At 42.9% G+C, this 20200-nt stretch overlaps 1 protein-coding gene across 2 annotated transcripts in view; it reads right to left on the bottom strand.

Moving 5' to 3' along the window:
- Positions 1–20200, bottom strand: part of rgs6 (regulator of G protein signaling 6) — a 62515-nt gene that overhangs the window by 8411 nt on the left and 33904 nt on the right. Inside the window, exons 1-8 of one of the 2 annotated variants that reach the window (XM_029003011.1) lie at positions 6030–6107; positions 5798–5894; positions 4518–4568; positions 4240–4346; positions 2180–2231; positions 1737–1801; positions 1349–1425; positions 91–172 (exon numbers count right to left, since the gene is read on the bottom strand). In XM_029003011.1, the coding sequence (XP_028858844.1) occupies positions 91–172; positions 1349–1425; positions 1737–1801; positions 2180–2231; positions 4240–4346; positions 4518–4568; positions 5798–5894; positions 6030–6107 (609 nt within the window). Of the gene's footprint in view, positions 1–90; positions 173–1348; positions 1426–1736; positions 1802–2179; positions 2232–4239; positions 4347–4517; positions 4569–5797; positions 5895–6029; positions 6108–20200 lie in introns of those variants that run through there. The other variant, XM_029003010.1, reaches the window with a different exon arrangement.

The raw sequence follows: 20200 nt of genomic DNA, 5'->3' as shown, positions 1-20200 counted from the left end.
CAGGCCATATCGGTACCATTTCCCCGAGCCTGTGGCCAGGCCTTGGTTAATAAGCACACACTCACACACACACCACACACACACACACACCACCGGTCTGTGGACGTCCCAGAAGGCCCTCTCCTGGCTGTCCAGGATCTTCCGCTCCGTCTTGTCCTTCTTCCGGTCAATTCTGCAGATCCGAGGAGAGGACCGGATTAGATCAGCGCACCAGAACACAAGTCTGCAGTCTCCGGCACGGAGCATCTCGAGGTAAAAAAAAAAACGTCTGACGGTGGGGAGGGGGACGCCTCCTTCTCTGCGTATTCATTTCCATCCGACAAACGCCTTACATAACTGACATTTGCAGCTCCGCATCGCCTCGCCACGCCTCCCTGCTCAGGCCTCTCCGGGTTCCACTCGCACAGTTAATCTTGCTCTCGCGCCGTCGAACGAAAAGTGCACCGGAGTGACAGATGACTGATAATCGGAGGCGATGGGAGCTGCCTGCTCGCAGTCGCCACAACAACAGCGCTGGCTAAGTGCAGGAGGGAGGCCGGGAGGCCGCCTGCCCTCCGCTGTAATGGGTTTCACGCCGGATGCTTGGATGGTGCGTTCACTTTCATTAATCATAAGCTATCCATGCATTAATTACAGGCTAATTACCTGTAGCAACACAGGGAGTGGTAGCATGAGCCTTTATAGCGGCATTCACGTGCACCGACACGCAACTCTATGGCGTCTAGGAAGGAAACTACACTGTAAAAATCGATCTAGCTAAAAGTTTGTTAAATTTATGTTTTTGGGTGAAACGCACTAACTATATAATGAAATAAATGAAGACAATTTTTTCCATTCAACAAAAACAGCCATCGTCTAGCAGAAGACTGTTTCTTTTAGTGGCCTCCTGTAACTGTATGAGCGTAACTCTTCAAAAAGAGGCATCTCACCTGTGTAGAATTTGCTTTTTGCAAGTAACTTGCCATTAATGATAAGGTGTTCTTATCCTGGATCATCTTATTTTCTATTAACTACATTGTGGAGTTGCAGCTTACTAGTCCAATTCAGCTAAATTAAACATTTGCCATTTTAATTGCAAGAACTCAATACATTGAGTTTGATAAACAGTCGCTATATTGTAAGAACAAATAAATTCATTTTGTTTACTTGATTTATTACTTAAACGTTGACTTTACTCAAAACTTGGAGTGAAATAAGTTGCCTGTAGTTTTGCCCTACAATGTAAAACAGTCTGAAAAAGACAGACCGGTAAATGAGTAGACGTGCGTTTGACTGGTACCGTATAGTGCTATTCTGTGGCGGTGGGCGGCTTTTGAGTGCATGTGGTCATGTGATGGACAGCGCTTACTTGACCTGTGCTTCAGCCTGCATAAAGATGAACTCCCACTTTCGGGCGAAGGCCCTCTGAAGGCGAGCAAGGTTTTCCTTTGGAAAGAAACGCATTAAATGTATTACTCTTACTAATTCTTACTTATTAAATATTCCTACTAATATTTAACATTGTGTTCTGCTCTTGTAAGCAATAAACCATAGCTCAGCATGGGTTTAAGGTATTAATCACGCCCCTAAACGGTAATAAATTCATTAGCAATCACGGCCTGAGGTGTCTTCTTTCCTTAATTATCAATTATTAACAGTCTATTTATTCAGTATTCTGTTGCCAGAGAAATGGCTGTGTAGTGTTTGAACAAAAAACTGTTCATAAATCCAGGCCCGGCATGACCACACCCACTCACCGCCTCATAATCGGCCAGCTCCAGCCTGGTCTTGTTCTGCATCGTGCGCTTGCACAGATAGATGGCTGTGGGGGAGCGATAAACGCAGTCAGAAACTCCGCATCTGTACGCCATCAAACCCATTCTTAGATAAGCTCTCTTCGTGCCCCTGCATTCGCAAGGCAAAAGGCAATGTCACTGCCGCTTGGGTTACGTCTCGCCAGCTCGTCCAACTTGCGAATGTTGCCCTAATTTTAGGCTGCCTCACAAATTCCATCATCATTAAACCCAAACGACACTGTTTAAAATGCACTAAGCTTTTCTGGGGCTTTTTTTACTAGTCTTTATTTCTATAAACTTCAACAAGTGAAGAGGCCGCACAGCTTAGCGCATAGCACAGCACAGTCCAGTCAGGGAGGCATTGTCAGTGGGCAGAGTGTTAGCTTGTGGTTTACGGGACCTACCGTAGTCCGTGTTCTCCGGCTCCCAGCAGTTTGATGGCCAGAAAAACGGAGCCTAAATTGACATGAAGAGACAGGAGATGAGCTCAGTGGGCGGGTGAAAGTTCCCAACCTTTATTTTTCCACCCCACCCCTAAAACGAACAAAAGAATAAAATGATTACTTACACACTTTTATTTTCAAAAAAATTATCAAAGGACGCATGCTACGTCTGTGTTTTGAGGATACATTTTGTATTCCTGAAATACTGAAAATCTTCCGCAGATGTCATGCACATACTGGATAAATAACATTGCATAACCTTAAAAGCCCCCCTTTAATCAGAATGTGATGACGGGGGTGCTCTAAAAACTCCTGTGGATCACTTTAATACTCATTTGCCTTTCAGAGATGCTCATGTCCTGTAGCAGGGTTCAGGACAGTACAGTGACCCTTCAATCTATGGGAAAAAGTAGCAGCAAAAGGGTCTACAAACAAGCTTCCCCATTCATAGATTCATCTTCCTCCTCCAACTTTTCACCTGATGCTTGATTCGTTTGCATAAATGGAGCCATAATATATTGCCGTGACTAAAATCCTTGCGGATTCCCAGGGAAATGCTCCAGGGGGGGGGGCTGTCCCTGCAACTACTGATTGTAAGTCGCTCTGGATAAGGGCATCTGATAAATGCTGTAGATGTAAATGTAAACGTAAATTAATGTCAAACTAATGACTGCTTTTTACTCTGTGTTTCAACAGGTAACTGCATTTGACCTTTGTTGGGAGAATTCTATTACACCCCAACATCAGGTGTGGCCACCTTTTTTACGGCTTGTTTGTAGATGCAAGCCTTTATTTAACCTCAGTGGGTGTGTAGACTGTTCAAGGGTTGCCTTATTCAAAGAAGCCTTATTCAAAACCTGGACTCCCCAAAGAATGAAGTCCAGTTGCCACGACTCAACTCTCAGACAACGTCACCTGGATGACTGAGAATCTTCACAGTCAAAGAGGAAAGGCTCACAACGAACACAGAAATGATTATTGTGATGTGGTGTATGCAAGACCTCAGTGCCGCAGAAAAGAGGGAAAACAAGTTTTGTTTAATGGGCATGACACAGAGGTACTAGGAAATGAATCATTTTTTTTGCTGTAATGGCATGGTGTCATCTGCTCAGTGGTCGTACAAATAGTTTGTTTTCTGTGCCAGTCGGGAAGGTCTTTGAGCCGTGATATTGTCTGCTTTGTGAAATGTGATAAATATTTCACGGTCCCAGCATCCATTTTTAATGGGGTCACCCACTCTGACGTGGAGACACAGGGAAATATTAAATAACATGCTTTCAAGTGTGGTTATTGTTTAGTAGACGGTCAAGTGGCAGGCTGGCATCATGGAAATTTCTAATTATGCTGACCGTCCCTGTGCAGTTTAACTATAACTGGCACTTTAAATACATGACCAACATAAAAACTATAGAACTGTCTGTTCTAAAATCTGATTGGTCGGATCTCATTTACATTAGCTGAAAAATGTTCTATGTGAAAATACCCATGACGCCACATCTCTTTACACTTCTGTGCCTTCTGTGGTGTTGTATCAACTGTGTGTCATTCCTACTTTAACCTTTTATATTATATTTGTATGTCTTGACAAAGGTGTCAACAGCTTCCTCCAAAGAATTTGGCCAACAAAAGTCACTGTAATGCAGAAGCTCTTGTGTGTCATCGCTTCAACTCAGCAGAGACAGAGGGGCTGTAAAATCTATCATATGCATTAATTTTTACTGGAACACGCGTCAGACCTGAAGGGTAAACAGACCCTGAGTGGTTTGACTTCAAATGTGGCAATCACACCAGATGATGGATTGCACCTCTGCAGCAGCATTTTTCTGTGGATTCTGTAATGAGGAGGCCTGATATCGCAAGCACTCGGTTTCCCAGCAAAAAAAAAAACCCCAAAACACAATCCTGAGCTGGAAGAGGGGGGGACATATCACAGCGTGATTCACTTCAGTTGTTCCGTACCATCAAATCAGAGCGTCGCGGTGTCTACGTCTTTCAGTCTATTCAACGCGAGTGGCGCTCACCTGGAACCGGTAAAAAGTCCCATCATCCTTCAGAGTGAGGACATGGTCGGAGATGGGGAAAATGTAGCCCTGGGCGGCAATGAGGCTCCCGATGTGAATGGCTTCAGCTACACAGGAGGCCAATGTTCACAATCAAAAACAAACACACACACACACACACACACAAGCAGCAGCAGCATCAGCATCCATATATTGACTTAGGAACTGATACGTGACTTATGAAGCTGATATTGGATGGGTTCGATTGGGACGACCTTTGTGATGAAGAACAAACTGACCTGGGTCATCAATGGACAGGTTCTTCATCAGCCACTGTACAATGTCAGCACCTGGGTGGGACCAGAGGAAGACATCAATTTATTTCCAGAGGACCGTAATTCCACCACCGAGACTTTTTATTAATTTGAGCTAGTGTTAAATATCATGCCTTCGCAAGCTAACAGTGGCAGAACAGCACAGTGCCGCCCCCCTAGAATATGGTGGGTGGAAAAGTGCTGTTTAATTTCACATCGTTTATTAGTTTTATGGCCCCCGGCTCGGGGACATCCACCCAGCGCCTCTCATGGTAGTAATTGTGTTTATTGATACGCTCCGTTGGTGTCACATCCGCCACATCCGTTCTCAGCACGGCCCTGTGAATAATAAGCACTCCGGCCCTTTTCTGTTTTTCCATGCAGCACAGCCGGCTGTGTGAGTTGCCATGGTGATTTAAGGCAGGGATGCCCAGCCTTAGATCACCTAAAGCATGTGGCATGGACAGAAACCAAGAGATAATTATTCAATAACATTTATTATAGCAGGTTAAGCTACTCCATAAAAACAGAAGGTACACATTTGTCATGTGATAAAACTTTTGCACATTGTTAAGTAAAAAATTAAAGCAGTAATCATTGCAATTGATTTAGAAATGTGTAATGCATTAAAATAAATGTAATTAATGCAGCTGTCCCATTGTGTCCCAATGACACGAAGGCATCATCACAGACATAGAAAAAATATCACGTTGTTTGCCCCATCTTTCCATGTCTGAGCCTCTTTAGTTTCTGTAATAGTTTTTACTATGCATTATAGAGCAGTTTTTATCTCAATTCATGTGTCATTCATTTGTTAAAGTTTTTTTAATCAATTTACAACCCTAAAACATTTATATCATATGTTTTTGGTTTTGCATGCAAAATTTTCACTTGTTTATCAGTGGCATGTGACAGTAAAAGTAATTTGCAACTTTGCAGAATGATTGATGTGAAAAATGAAAACAATCAAATGTGAGCATACATGTCTAGAATTAGCAGGTTTATAATTCAGTGCATCAATGTCAGTGCATTTTTCTTATCAATGTATTTGAAATGAACAACGTTGGCGTTTTATAAATATTGTCATTATGTTATTGTGAAAAAAAGACTGACAAAATTAAATGCCATCAGCAAAAAACATTGATTTAAACAACGACTCCTTTCCAATTAAGCCCAATAGTTTGTACCCCAGACCACCTTTTTTATGCATCTTATTTCTGCATATTACAGATTTTATTTATTTATTCATTTGAACTCAAACTCACCTGTAACCACACTGGGGATTTTGGAGAGGAAGCTCTTCACCGTCCTCACCGGCACGCCCTCGGTCTCGTCCTGTATCCGCATGATGATGTCCTCAATCTACAAGAGATAACAAGCCAAGTTCAGTCTGAGAAGTGAATTTGCATCTGCTCTGGTAGAATAACATGATGTAAAACAGGACAAGAAATGCAGTAATTCATGAAGCAGTCCACTCAACAGCAAAGGCGTCTTTACATTTTCATCGATTTCTCTAAAGCAGGAAGACAATAAATTCTCTGTGTGTCGAAGGCGCACGTTGTTCTTCAGATTCATTGCTTCGGCCTCGGCTGAGATTTTTCATTTGAAACACAAAGCCACTCGGGGATAATAAATAGAGTCTATAGTAATGAAACTCGAACTTGTGCTACAGAGGGCGGGGGTAATCAGATGAGGCGGAGCTCGCGTTGTTTTGGCTGCATGGCTGCTACGCCGACTCTTTTCAAAATTTTCATATTTAATGTGGTGTGTGGGAGGTGACAATTCTTTTTTGCAGTGCACAGCAACATACAAAACCCCCAAAAACTCTCTCGCAAGCATAAAAGGTGCAGAAAGTCTAGACTCATCGCTGGACCATTTACATTTACATGTACAGCATTTACCAGACGCCCTTATCCAGAGCGACTTACAAGTAGTTACAGGGACAGTCCCCCTGGAGCAAATTAGGGTTAAGTGTCTTGCTCAGGGACACAATGGTAGTAAGTGGGATTTGAACCTGGGTCTCCTGGTTCATAGGTGAGTGTGTTACCCACTAGGCTACTACCACCAAATGATGGACCAGGTTTACTACGTGTTGCGTTCTGCCCCGGAGTACAAAAGAATCAGGGGAGAATGGGACAAGGGGCTGTGAGGCTCTCTGTTGGACCCGTAATTTATCACCTGTCGTGGAGCGCTCGTGGAGCACTGTACAGCACGGCCGGCAGATCAATGAGCCCATGTTCTGACCCCTGTACTGGAGACAGGCCAGGCTGCAGGTTTTAGACGGGAAACGGGCACATCAACCCCATTCTAGACCCTTTGGGAACCAGACCGGTCCGCCACCAGACTAACATCAAAATCGATCTATAAAAAGCACGCTGAGAATAAAGCAGAGAATAACATCCCGCCCCAATCCAGTAACACACAGCCAGGAGCATGGAGGACACCATCCATGGCACAGAGGGTATTTTACGGCAAAGCAACTCATTGATTTAAGAACCCGGGCTGATCATAAATTAGATGAATAAACGGGCTACCTTCATTTTTCTGGGGCTAATCATTTGTGATTGCAAACGGTTAGATCAAACAGCTTCGTTGTTTCCACTGCAAGCTGTTTACGCCTCCTCTGAATTACAGCCTGAATGCATTTTAATGAACATGCCGGGACCAATCACTTCACTTCCACTGAACGTCCCTGCAGCGAGTCCCTGAAGGCAGGAGTTTGATTGCTGTGTGATTGCCCAAAGTCAGTAAAGAGCTCCTTTAAGACCAGGCCATCTGGAGAAGAAGGGCCACAGAGCACTTTCCAGCATTGAGTCACTTAATGACAGTCTCATGAAGCAGGGTTTCCAGTGTTAAAAAGTCTAGAATTTTAAAATATGACATCTGAAACAGTTTAAATATAGTCCCCAAAGGTCAATGGATCTAATATCTGATAAAAATGTGGAAACTTTTGCATTGTACTTTTATTAGACTTTTAATTAGTCTGCGTGGGTAAGCCGAAGCTCAGAAAGTCCTGGCTTGTGAATTTAGCAGTTAATGGTTGGCTAAAAACAATTGGAAACATGAAATGAAAATTGCACCTTAAAGTGTCCATACAAGGCCAGATTTCACACAATATGGTCAATATGGAGACACATACTGTACAACCCGAGCATGACACACCTTGCACCAACGCCACCACAGCTCTGATAATGGTCATTGTGTCGAACAATGCTCTGGATTTTACATTTATGGCAATTTTCAGATGCTGTTATTCATAGCAATTTATAATCAGTAGTGAGACAGGGAGACAATGGTGGTAAGTAGTGTTGTTTTCGTCCACAAAATTGATGACGAAATATCTTCATCAACAACAACTTTTTGACATGATGTAGACGAGATGAGACATAAATGCTTGTCATGTGATGATAACTATCACAAAATATGCCATGTAATATTGTTGAATAATAATAATGAGACTAAATATGGTGTCCAAAATAAAAACTAGACTAATATGTCTCTTCATTTTACTAGACTAAAATGTCTAAAAATGTCTGACTAATATGTATCTTCATTTTATTTTATTTTCATGTTATTTCCTGATGTTTAATTGCATTATTGTATCACAGTTTCTGTTTCCAGTATCTCCCATCTGGAGGATGGCATCTCACTACACTGTTGCCAGATCCTAAATGTTGAAGTACCGTACCAGCTACTTAAAATGATCGTATTTTGAGAAACATTATCATACAGACGCAATTTCCATTCTGACGTTGCTCAGAAAATACACATACCATCATAGACTGTGTATATTATGGAGCATTATGCAACTTTTACCTACAGAACATTTGAAAAGACCACCTCTGGGCAGAACAGCGCCTGAACCTGTGTGGCGTGCAGGATGAGTCCCTACAGCCCAGAATATTACAGATTATCAGAATACAACAGCAACAGGAAGCTTTACAGTTAGTGCTAGCTACAGGCTACACCCAGTACAACCGGCATTTGGAATGTCACTGCATTATGGGATTTGTAGTATGTGTGTTATGAGATTGTAATATTAGGTCTATATTAAATAATCTCAGGAGTTTGACGCCTATGTGTTACATGCATTGATTGGCTATAAGGGCAAGCAAGACAACTGTGCATAAACAAGCCAAGGATGTCTGCACAGACAGATGAAAACATAGATCTGTACCCTGTTATACCCTGACCTAATGCTAATGAAATGACATAACTGAAAATTAAGCGAAATAAAAAGAAGGTGCTTGTAATATATTGACTGGGTTAAATAGAGAAAAACAGACATTAAAGTACAATTTTAAGTGACAAAAACTAGACTAAAATATTCTTTCTGACTAAAATAATACTGAAATGCTCAGACCTTTAGTCGACAGAAACCTCACTAGACTAAAAAGTGACTAAGACTAATAATAACTAAAATGACAGCTTGATGCAAAGACTAGACTTAGGCCACCAAAAACAACTATAGTAGTAAGTGGGGTTTGAACCTATGACTTTGTGGTCTTCTATGTTATCCGCTAGGCAGTAACAAAACACCAGTTTAACAATAGCAAGGAAATGTAGCCAAATTAATACTGTTTGGTAAATGAATTCGTTAATTTTGTTAGCAGGATGCAGTACGGTTACAGGGTATTTAGCAACCTGGCCACGTTTGTTAAATATTATTTAAAAGTCTAACATTAAACTAATATTAAGGTCATTCAGACCCAAACAAAATCTTTGGTCACAAAACCTTGACCTGAATACTTCGGGAAACGACCTACAAGTGAGACACTCTGGAAGCCGTGTCAAAAAGAAGCCAATTCAAGAAGCCAGCTGTACAAGGTCAAAAATGGAACCTGGCAACCTCAAGACCAAACGATCAATAATGCTGAAATCTGTCTCTCACAAAGACATGTACGTTAAATGCACTCTCTATCTGATGATCTGGATTGAAGTCATGTCACGATCCAGGATTTGACGTGCATCAGTAACAATATGGTATGGTAATATGGTATCCACACAATCGTATTCAGGCCAACAAATTCAATATCTTTACAATGTTTTAACAGAGCAATATCACAGCCACCTAATCAAAGGGATCCTGTCTTTGAATTATAGCAGAAGCCTCAGGCTGGAAATGTCAAGCGTTTACCCCTGATGCTTACAGCATTTCAATTAGGACCTTCAAGACGGCTGCTTCGTTGTTATTCACAACAAACAGAGGAATTATGAGCAGTGCTCGGCCATCACTGTCACCTACCACTGAGAGAGGAGTCTCTTGCACTTCTGATTTAAAAAAAATTCTCAGTCAACATGTCTACCATGTCTAGAATTATAGTTTGGCTAGAAGAACCTTCTAAAAAATATATAAAGTAAAAAGTAGTTAAGTGATTGTCACATGTGATACACAGCAGCACAGCACACGGTGCACACAGTGAAATTTGTCCTCTGCATTTAACCCATCACCCTGAGTGAGCCGTGGGCAGCCATGACAGGCACCCGGGGAGCAGTGTGTGGGGACGGTGCTTTGCTCAGTGGCACCTCAGTGGCACCTTGCCATTTCGGGATTTGAACTGGCAACCTTCTGATTATGGCCACCACTAGGCCACCACTGCTTCATGAAGAAGCTTTGAATACAGCGATTGAAGGGACATGTTGCATAATTTTATGTTGCTTTTAGAATTCTTGTTTTATTATTTTTAATTATGTATGCTGTACCATCATTCTGTCTCAGAGAATGGTGCCTACAGTAATGTTCATTTGATGTCTATAATGTTTATAATGGCTAATATTGTAGATTCTAGTCATGGAATCCTGTCAAATCTGTTCTAATTATTATATAAGTCACCAAGCAATCATTTCTTTTATTTTTAGGGGTGGGGGCTAGTTTGCCTTTATACGGATACATACCTTGAGGTACAATAATTAGCTCTATCTCATGTAGATTGTACATTGAAGAACAGACATTTTGGTGCACACACACCCAAAAATTGTAGATTGTGATGATTTCAGTACAATTGCTCATACAGTTTTACGTAATTATAGAAACTCTGTGCTAGCCCAATCTTAAAGCCCACATTCAATTACTTAACAGTTTTAAAAGATTTTTATTTGGCATTTTCTAAATAAGATTTATTGTGAGTGAGGCGTTTCCACTTTCGAGTACTGCACACTGTCACTGTGCAGAAGGAGCAATTGTGTGCCTTGACTGCATCCTCCACATGGTTCTCAGGTTCTCATGCCAGGAGGAGGTTCTAAGTTGTTAACTGAGTGTGATAAACACCTCTGATAAAGCAGAGACAACATTGCGCCCCATATGCTTCCACCCCAAAAAAGTGCGTTGGGACCCCATCAGCTCAACTCCTCATTTGCAGGTCACCTCTTTGGCCTTTTTCGGCAGAGACAACTCTGGAACTGAAACTGAGAGTGGGAAGGAGGTGAAGAGAAGAACTGATAATGAGTGATGGAGACTCAGGCACCAGAGCATCTGCAGGAACCCAGGCAGTGGTGGCCTAGCGGTTAAGGAAGTGGCCAATCAGAAGGTTGCCGGTTCAAATCCCGGTCCGCCAAGGTACCACTTAGCAAAACACCGTCCCCACACACTGCTCCCCGGATGCCTGTCATGGCTGCCCACTGCTCACTAAGGGTGATGGTTAAAAGCAGAGGACACATTTTGTTGTGTCGCCGTGTGCTGTGCTGTGTATCACAATGACAATCACTTCACTTTCACTTTCAGTGCAGTGACCTCAACCACTCTCAGGCTTCTAGAAAACCAAAAATAAAAACCCAATTCTTGTTTCTATAATGACGCCACATAAGCACATGACATTCAGCAGCTCTAGAACGAGATGAGGAGGGAAAGGGACCTATTCTGTCACCTCCAGAAGGACATTGTGAAAGACCTTTAGACATATCAAGAGCTTATGGAGTCATGCTGGAAAAGGAATGTGAAAAAGAGCATGTGAAGGGAGGTTAGAACTAAGACGTAAGGACATCAAAAAAAAGGAGCTACTGGAGGAAAGAAAAGAGCTAGAAAATTGTCTAAAGGAGGAGAGCGAGAAGAACTCTTAGCCAGAGCCACAATATGCTGATGCTCAAAGAAGCTCAGAAGTTGCGACTCCAGAGGAAAGAGCAGAACCAGAGGTTGTGGCAGTGAGAGAAGAAAATCCAGACACAGAGAGAGAACAAAAGCAAAAGAGGTGGAGGAGAAAGAGGAACAAGCAAGCAATGGCCTCAAAAGGGGACGGTCAGATAGATCAAATAGACCAATCAACAGCAAAGTCAGGAGACGAAAGAGAAAAGAATGAGAAATCTGAACAGCCCAAAGAAGATGAAGAAAAACTCCAACAAATGGGACAGTTAAAGTTTAAAGTGAAAGTGAAGTGATTGTCACACGTGATACACAGCAGCACAGCACACGATGCACACAGTGAAATTTGTCCTCTGCATTTAACCCATCACCCTGAGTGAGCAGTGGGCAGCCATGACAAGCGCCCGGGGAGAAGTGTGTGAGGACGGTGCTTTGCTCAGTGGCACCTCAATGGCACCTTGGTGGATCGGGATTCGAACCGGCAACCTTCTGATTACGGGGCCGCTTCCTTAACCGCTAGGCCACCACTGCCCCAAGAAACATCACATCAAATTACAATAAAAAGACAATGTGGCTGAAAGGTGCATTTAGCCTCCCTTGTTCAAACTATTTTATATTATTTCTGCACAAAAGAAAAATTTTCCCCACAGAATACATTTTGTTAGCAACAGTTTTTTTGCAAACAAAATGCACATTACTAATACAAAAAGTGTTTTTTATTAAAAACAGAAGGTCTTTTTGCCCATAAAATGCATATTGCCAGTAACAACATCCTTTCTTTTTGTCAAGGACAGAAAGTAATTTTGTCCACGAAATGCATTTTGTCAACAATAGAAAGCCACTTAGCTCACAGATTACATTTTGTGAAGCACCGGAAATCATGGTGTTGAAAAAAAAAAGTAGTTTGGACCACAAAATGCGTTTTGACTTGTTGCTTTTGTGGACAACATGCTACATGTTTATCCGTGGACAAAGAATGTATGTTGTGCACAGAAATAAGCACTTGACATCACAGTAAAACCAAGTTATAGCTCCCGCGCGGTGGCAAGTCTGCCGCACTGACTCTTAAATACTGTATAAAATACAACAAGGTTAGTTCCGGCTTTTTATACACCTGGATCAGCAGCTGCAACATGAAATGGCTGGGTGTGTGGGGTCAGGTCTTCATCAAAGGTGTTCATCTCCCTCCGGGACCACAGGCACAGCTGCCCCTGGTGCTACCCCACCCTCCACCGGAGACTTCAAGGCCTGGAGGATTCAAAGTGGAGCGCAGAGCAGATGGATAAACTCCCGCCAGTAAAATACTGTCTAATGGATTCCCCCGCTCAAGTTTTCTTTTTTTTCCCAGAGACCTCTGATTCCGAGAGTTTTCATTCTGTAATTATGTTCCTGCCATGAAACTATTTAAACCGGACAAAAAACTGCTGAAAGGATTTTGACAAGCCTAATTTTCATGAAGCAACTTGATGAAATGTATTTAAAACATATATTACTGATGCAAGATACACAGACTCAGACATTAATATAGCCCAAAAATTACTTGGCCTATCTTACATCTATTGATGTGCATTTATGGATTACAAGCACATTAATGATGAATCTTTGTGACAGTAGTGCATTATAGTTCTGACATCTAAATAAAACGTCTTATTGCCTCTCCTTTTTCGAATTTGTTACAAAAAATTGCATTTGGGGCCAATTGCACATTTATGTCTAGAGTGCATATTTAGGATGACACCATTACCATTTTGGGGAAAGTCTTATATTTGGAGACCACAAGGTACCAATACAAAAGGTTAACTGACCACCGGAGAACTTGTTTACAACGAGGCAGCGCCATCGTGTGGTGCTTACTTATATGACAGTAAAGACTGATGAGCCTTTGAAGCACTGGACCCCAGGTTTAACAAATTATAAGTTATATTAAAGTTTTATTATATGAAAAACGAGTGCAATTCTGATAAACAGTGTATCATTTTAATCTAATGCATGGTCTGGTCCTCATTCCTATTCATTAAAAGGCAACAACAAAAACTGCTGCGGGGGCATAAATGACAGGCAAATAAGATGTATTTCATAAGCAATCAGGATACTCTATATTGCACCTGAATCCACACACATCCCGATACAGACAGCGGGTCTACTGCTAAATCGTACCGTAGAGCCCTGTTTCACTACACTGTGATGCTGATAACAGCTGCTGACCTCATAACTCACCTCACCTCGGTGTCCACATGAACCTGCCACCCAGCAGAATATTACCACTCACACGGCTGACTTACTGCTTATTAAAAAGGAAAGTGTTGGTAAGACAGAACAAGCCGAACTCTCTTTAGGATAACTCATCCCATCCTAGACGAGTGGGTGTTTGTCTACGTCCCCGAGGTCACATCCCAAATTTATCATCTTCAAATCATAACAAAAGGGTGCTAATGGTATCCAGGAAAGGATTTCCTTTTCGCTCAGGGGTCCAGGAAGCAGCTCATAATTAAAGCGGAAGAGGCGTCAGCTTCTGTCTTTAAGACGTCTGGAGGTCAGGGGCATGCGCGTGGCCCCTGTCTGACTCGGTGTCGAGCATCTGATGGAGTCTGACAGCCAGGAGATGTATTTCTTAATGGAAATATAATGACAGGGCCATCAGACCTCTGCGGGAGATCCATAGCCTATATTACCGCCACCGCCACCGCAGCTCGCCTCCCATGCATGAATTCCGCCGAAACACGCACCCTGCCCCAGAAACAGCTTCAAATGAGCCGCCGGGACCAGAGTGATTACTGTCAAGTCTGTCATATGGCTGCACATCAAAGGCGGCGAGTCTAATGCAGGTACATTTACAGAGGAATAAAGCTGCAGACCCAGCCCATACAAAATGGGGCTGCTCATCTGTCTGGATTATTTGGTTATTTCTTAGAGAAATCACAGTGTGACTGCCCTTACTAACCCCACATTTTCCAGCACACCCCACAGATGCTTGATTGGAGGATTTTAATGAAACACCTCAAACTCATTGCTTGTGGTGAGATGTGTAATGGGATACCATTTGCCTAGTAGTAGCCCAGTGGGTTAGACACTCAGACAGTCTCAGGTTCAAACAAACTTACTACCATTGTGCCCCTGAGCAAGACACTTAACTCTGAGTGTGTCCAGGGGGGCTGTCCCTGTCACTACTGATAGGTTTGTTTTTAATGTCAATTAAATGGATTACTTGGTCAACAACAATGTTAGGTTTCATCTACATAAAAGTCATGAATTAAGGTTTTGTAGCAACTTGCCTTCTTCCCACACTTCATCCTGGTGCCCAATGGGGCAGTGGTACCCCGTTTGTTTTAATAGAAATAATGTGTCATTGACATTTTCATAAAATTTTGTGAGAGTACACAAAGACTCAGGAACTTATGCAGAACCTGGAGAGTTTCCTTCCTCTGTTCCAACTCAACCATCGAGAACAGGGGGAGGGAGCTGCGGAGGTGCCCACATTTTTCGTGGGCAATGTGTTTCCATGACGACACAGCAAGATGTTAAGACACCGCATCCTTTGAAAAAGTTTTTTGGAATCCTCCCTGAAAAGGTTCCAGCTGACAGACAGAAGCGGCAGCGCAACAAACTGCGCCCCTCAGCACATCACAGTTCAAACCAATATGATGACTTACCAGACTGACTTTTTAATTGCATTGGCACCATTGAATTGGTCCACGGGTCCATAATACATATAACAGATGTCCAGAGCAACTAGCAGTGGATATAAAAAGTGATAAAGCCATATGATGTTTGGGGGCAGTATTGCCCAAGGTATTGATCACTTCATTGATGGTAACATGGAAGCACGTTGTAAGTCGCTCTGGCTAAGGGCGTCTGCCAAATGCCTTTAATGTAAATGAAATGTAATGTATAAAGGCCTGATGGCTCAGCCAACACTTTTCCTTTGTGCAGATGTCTGTTTTGCCAGTGAAGCTTCTTCCTTCAGCAGCAGTCATAATGACGCACGCATGCTAATTGTGGGCTTCCAACTAAAAATAAAGATGTCTATAAAAAGCCGTTTGATGCTTCTGATGTTAACAGCGGTGTTTAAAGGAATATATTCTGGAAACAGCCATCTATACGGTGCATAGTGTACGTCGGTGGTATTCATGTGGTACGTATCGGTGTATGGGATTTAACAGATTTATGTGAGAAAAAAAACATGGAGAAGAGGAGAAAAGAGTGGACCAGTCAACAAGACTGCAAGTTGTGACATATAGACATTAGATGAGGCAAGAAAAGCCAGTGAGTGACTACAGGGAAACAATTAACCCAGACAAAGACTCTAGACACACATGAAGATAAATGAATCTACTTAACTAAACATGCACTGCGCACAAAACCCATGGAACAATGACTCTAGAGACACTTACAGTAGATCCCTGTAGGGGCTGGCATGGTGCTCATTACCTAATGTAAAAAGGTTTATGTTACATTTCTACGATGTGTGTATAAAGCTGACTTTTGTATACATCCTTACATGCAAATGATGCATGTTCTTCAGTGCCTCATATTTGCCAAACACATTTGACGTCTGAGTAGGGGGCGGCGGACACGCTTGTCATGTTGAGTAAGGGGCTTTTTAATAAATACAAGAGAAAAGGCAGGAGGGCCAAAAAACACCAACAATATGAACAAAATGAAAATACCGTAGCAGTGGGCTCAGTGGCACTTTAGCGGGATTCGATTATGCTCCCTTACCTGCTAGGCCCCACAAGACATTTTACAGAAGTTGACGGGTTTAAATTTGTAATTTCAGGCTACCCGAGTTTGAAACTAGTATAACAAGACACTCTGCAAAGTCGCTGCCTCCGTCTGACGACGACTGCACACTGAGCTTCAAAAGAAACACAACTTAATGACCACCAATTAACATCCTGAACCACCCATAAACGGTCATTGAGAAAGGGACAATTCCATACATCAGTCAGAAAACGATGGGGTCGTCGGGCTGACCTCAGTCTCCGGCAAGAACAGAGCACCAATTTTCTTCTTATTTTGCGATGACAGAAAGATGTATTAGGATGGCCTGTTTTCCCAAATGGCCGTCAGATGAGAAGGACCAAGTGTGTGGGCGTTTCTACAATGCATTTTATCATTAAAGGCTGCTTTAATAATCCCTGTCTGAAATAAAAACATTAAGAGATAACAGATGGAGAAGGGATACAACAACAAAAAAAAAAAACAATCCATTTTTAGCACACTTCATTAAAGATGCTTATTTTGTAATATCAGTATGTGTTGGTTTGACTAATAAGCACTAAACCCACCATCAATGAATCAATGAAGGTCAAAAACCCTTCCAAATATCCATAAAAATATTTCAGGCAATATGACTAAACATTTGGAACAGCAACACAACCTGACATAACCCTCGCGTATGTAAATAACTCGTAGATATAAATGACACCATCTGCAATTGTGCTATCTTTCCAGTCTAATTTAATTGTGCTAATCGTCGGTTCCGTGTAAGAGCCCCACAGAACCCGCATCCTGCCTGCTGGCCGGTGGAAGCGCTGGGAGAGCCTGTGCCAAATGAATTGAATGGGCCGAAATGAATCCGAGCCGGGTTGGAGGCGTGAGTGGGCAGCGCTCGGCAGAAAGCGCACCGCGGGATTGGATTTGCTTCGCCATATTTCCCACATTTTTTTCGCGACTCGACCAAGTTATAGCTTTCATTTCATGGCAGACAATAGCAGAAAAAGCCACTTTTATCCAGCAAGACCAAAAAAAGCATCCAGCTTGAAGTGTCTCTGGCTCTATCACTCTGTAATGGAAAGAAGAGTGTTCAAAAAATGATGACAATATGTATTAGTCGCAAAATGACAAGATTACACTTATAATACTGGCTGAACAAGTCTGACAATCTGAACCAGGAGGAAACGCAAACCTCTCTGCTGGCGGTGACAATGCGGTGACAAGGTGCGTGCCATGACTATGCCTTCAAAGACCATAGTGGGCACAGTGGAACCCTAAATCAAGAACTTTCAGGGAATGCAAAAATGCGGTCATGGAGGAAAAGTAGGACGCCCACTGCAACAATTTTTTTTACATTTACATTTACAGCATTTATCAGACACCCTTATCCAGAGCGACTTACAATCAGGAGTTACAGGGACAGTCCCCCCGGAGACACTCAGGGTTAAGTGTCTTGCTCAGGGACACAATGGTAATAAGTGGGATTTGAACCTGGGTCTTCTGGGTTGTAGGCGAGTGTGTTACCCACTAGGCTACTACCATGCACTGGCAGCATCCATTGATATTGCATATTTCACCTATGATTCAAATTACTTAAATAGTGATTATATTGTGTTCAAATATAATTTTTATTTTAATAATGTATATAAACCAAAATATAACACTTGTAGACCAGCTACGCTGATTCCCCCTTCGTCAGTCCAACCAGGCAGCGGCGTGGATGGGCAGGGCAGGTCTCTGGGTCCCCCATGTCTCCCTCTGACCGCTTCGTACTTTGTGTTACGTGTGTCTGCTTATTTGCACCATACAGGATAGTCAGAGTCACCAGGACTTTCCTGGGCGACTTGTCTGCCCGCGATCGGCATAGGACTGGTGGGGTCCAGAGGGCAGCGTTGACCTGCAGCCCTACACAGATGCATGCCACAGCACCCGAGGGGACTGGGGACTCACCGCGACGTGTTTTAAACTGTGTTTCTTTTCCCTACCCTCGATGTCCATGCCCTCGGTCTCTACAGAACCGGTCTCAGTGTAATACTGTGTAGAAAAATGTTGCAATACAGCACTGCGTTGCATCAGGAATAAAAAAAATACTCCAACAATAAACTGATGTCCTACAGGACGAACCTTTGTATCCAGGCAGATAATATATCTATTGATGGCTGTTACAGTAAAGAACGAGCAACCATCACAAGACTAGATATAATGAAACGCTTCAAAGGAGAAGTTCTGACTTGAAGTCACCTCCAAACCTTTCCATGTTAAGGTAGTGAGAAAACCCGGCAGCGTCCGTTCGGGCGGTCCAATTAGAGCGCGGCGCTCACCCTCGCGACCCCCCCATTATCTGTTCAGCACTGGTCAGCCGGGAGCTTCCTTCCTTCGGTGATGCCCCTTGTCAAGCCCTGGCTCCTCAGCCGGAGAGCAGCCAGTCGGCTCGGAAAGGTGGCCAGTGAAGGTGGCGGCGCGGCCTGCCAGAAACGGGGCAGGTCGTGCTGCTGGCTCAGGGGCTCCCGACGTTCATTTTGGGATTCCGACAGCCATGTGCGCTTGTCCTGATTTATCGCCCCCCCCTTCGCTGCGTGCTTAGTAGCAAATTATGCAATTTCCCCCGCGGTGCTTTAAGCAGTTGGTGTCATTAAAACAACTGCACAGGTGAGGCATTGCAGCGCGTCTAGTTCAAAGAACAAATGAGCTAATGCTCAAGCCAATATCGCAAGATGAAAACTGAACCTGATTCCTGCACAGCGCGTTACCGTACCGGTCGAGAAAGAGAAAAAAAAAAAAAAAACGGACTGGTTTATAGCACAGGGGAGATATATTTGTTCAACCTCAGCTTTCGTATCCGAGGACAGAATGAAGTTTAAAATTTGCAAGATGGGTGTAAGCGTCCTGCGGCCTTTGTCGCACGCCTCACCCCTGGCTATTCATCGATGGGACTGGGGAAAATAAAGAACGCAGGGACGTGGTTCGAAGCCACGCGGGCGCCTGGACGTGGATGGCGCTAAATGAAAGAGGCGCTAGGAGTGGGTGGGGAGGGCGTCCTCAGCTCAACAGCCCTCTCGGCCAGCATGATGAATGAAAGCGCTGAAGAGTAGAGCATATTTATCAGACCCCAACACACTCGGGCGCCCTCACAGCTGTCAGGCTCTTTGAACTGCGGCAGTGGCAGTGGCTCCCGCTGCTACATTCAAAGCCAGAGTTACTGTTTGCTAAGCAGCACCGAGCAAATGTTGGGGGAAATAGGCTACACATGCAATATGGGTACAGTTTTCGCAGTGGTAGGTTTGCACATACCAAATCTAATTTTGCATTTACATTTACAGCATTTATCAGACTCCCTTATCCAGAGTGACTTACAATCAGTATTTACAGGGACAGTCCCCCTGGAGACACTCAGGTTTAAGTGTCTTGCTCAGGGACACAATGGTAGTAAGTCAGATTTGAACCTGGGTCTTTTAAATACGGACGGGTTTATGGCCTGATTTTAAAACAGGATCTAGATCACGAAGTTTAGGGTCATATAGAGATGTCATTTGGTTGGTTTTCGGCTTAACTGTACAATGAGGAAAAACTTGCTATGAAATATATTGTTTTTAATCTCTCTGTTTCCTCTCATTATTACATTTAATGTATTAGGCCATACATTGCCATGACAATTATTTATAAGTAAAACAATACATACAATACAACAGACTGTGTATTACCGTGATGTTAACAGGACTTGAGGGTGTTAAAATTACACAAATCAATATGTTAAGAAACATTCTAAAACAGTTTGTCCAGAAAGACATGTAATTCATTGAGAAAAGCAACATAAAGGAGCACAAAATAATCTTTTGAACTCAAATATAAAACGTTAGATGTACAAGTGTACTGAATA

Source organism: Denticeps clupeoides, chromosome 14 (genome assembly GCF_900700375.1).
Source record: "Denticeps clupeoides chromosome 14, fDenClu1.1, whole genome shotgun sequence".
NCBI classification, from domain to species: Eukaryota; Metazoa; Chordata; class Actinopteri; order Clupeiformes; family Denticipitidae; genus Denticeps; species Denticeps clupeoides.
This window is presented reverse-complemented; position numbering and strand designations above follow the sequence as displayed.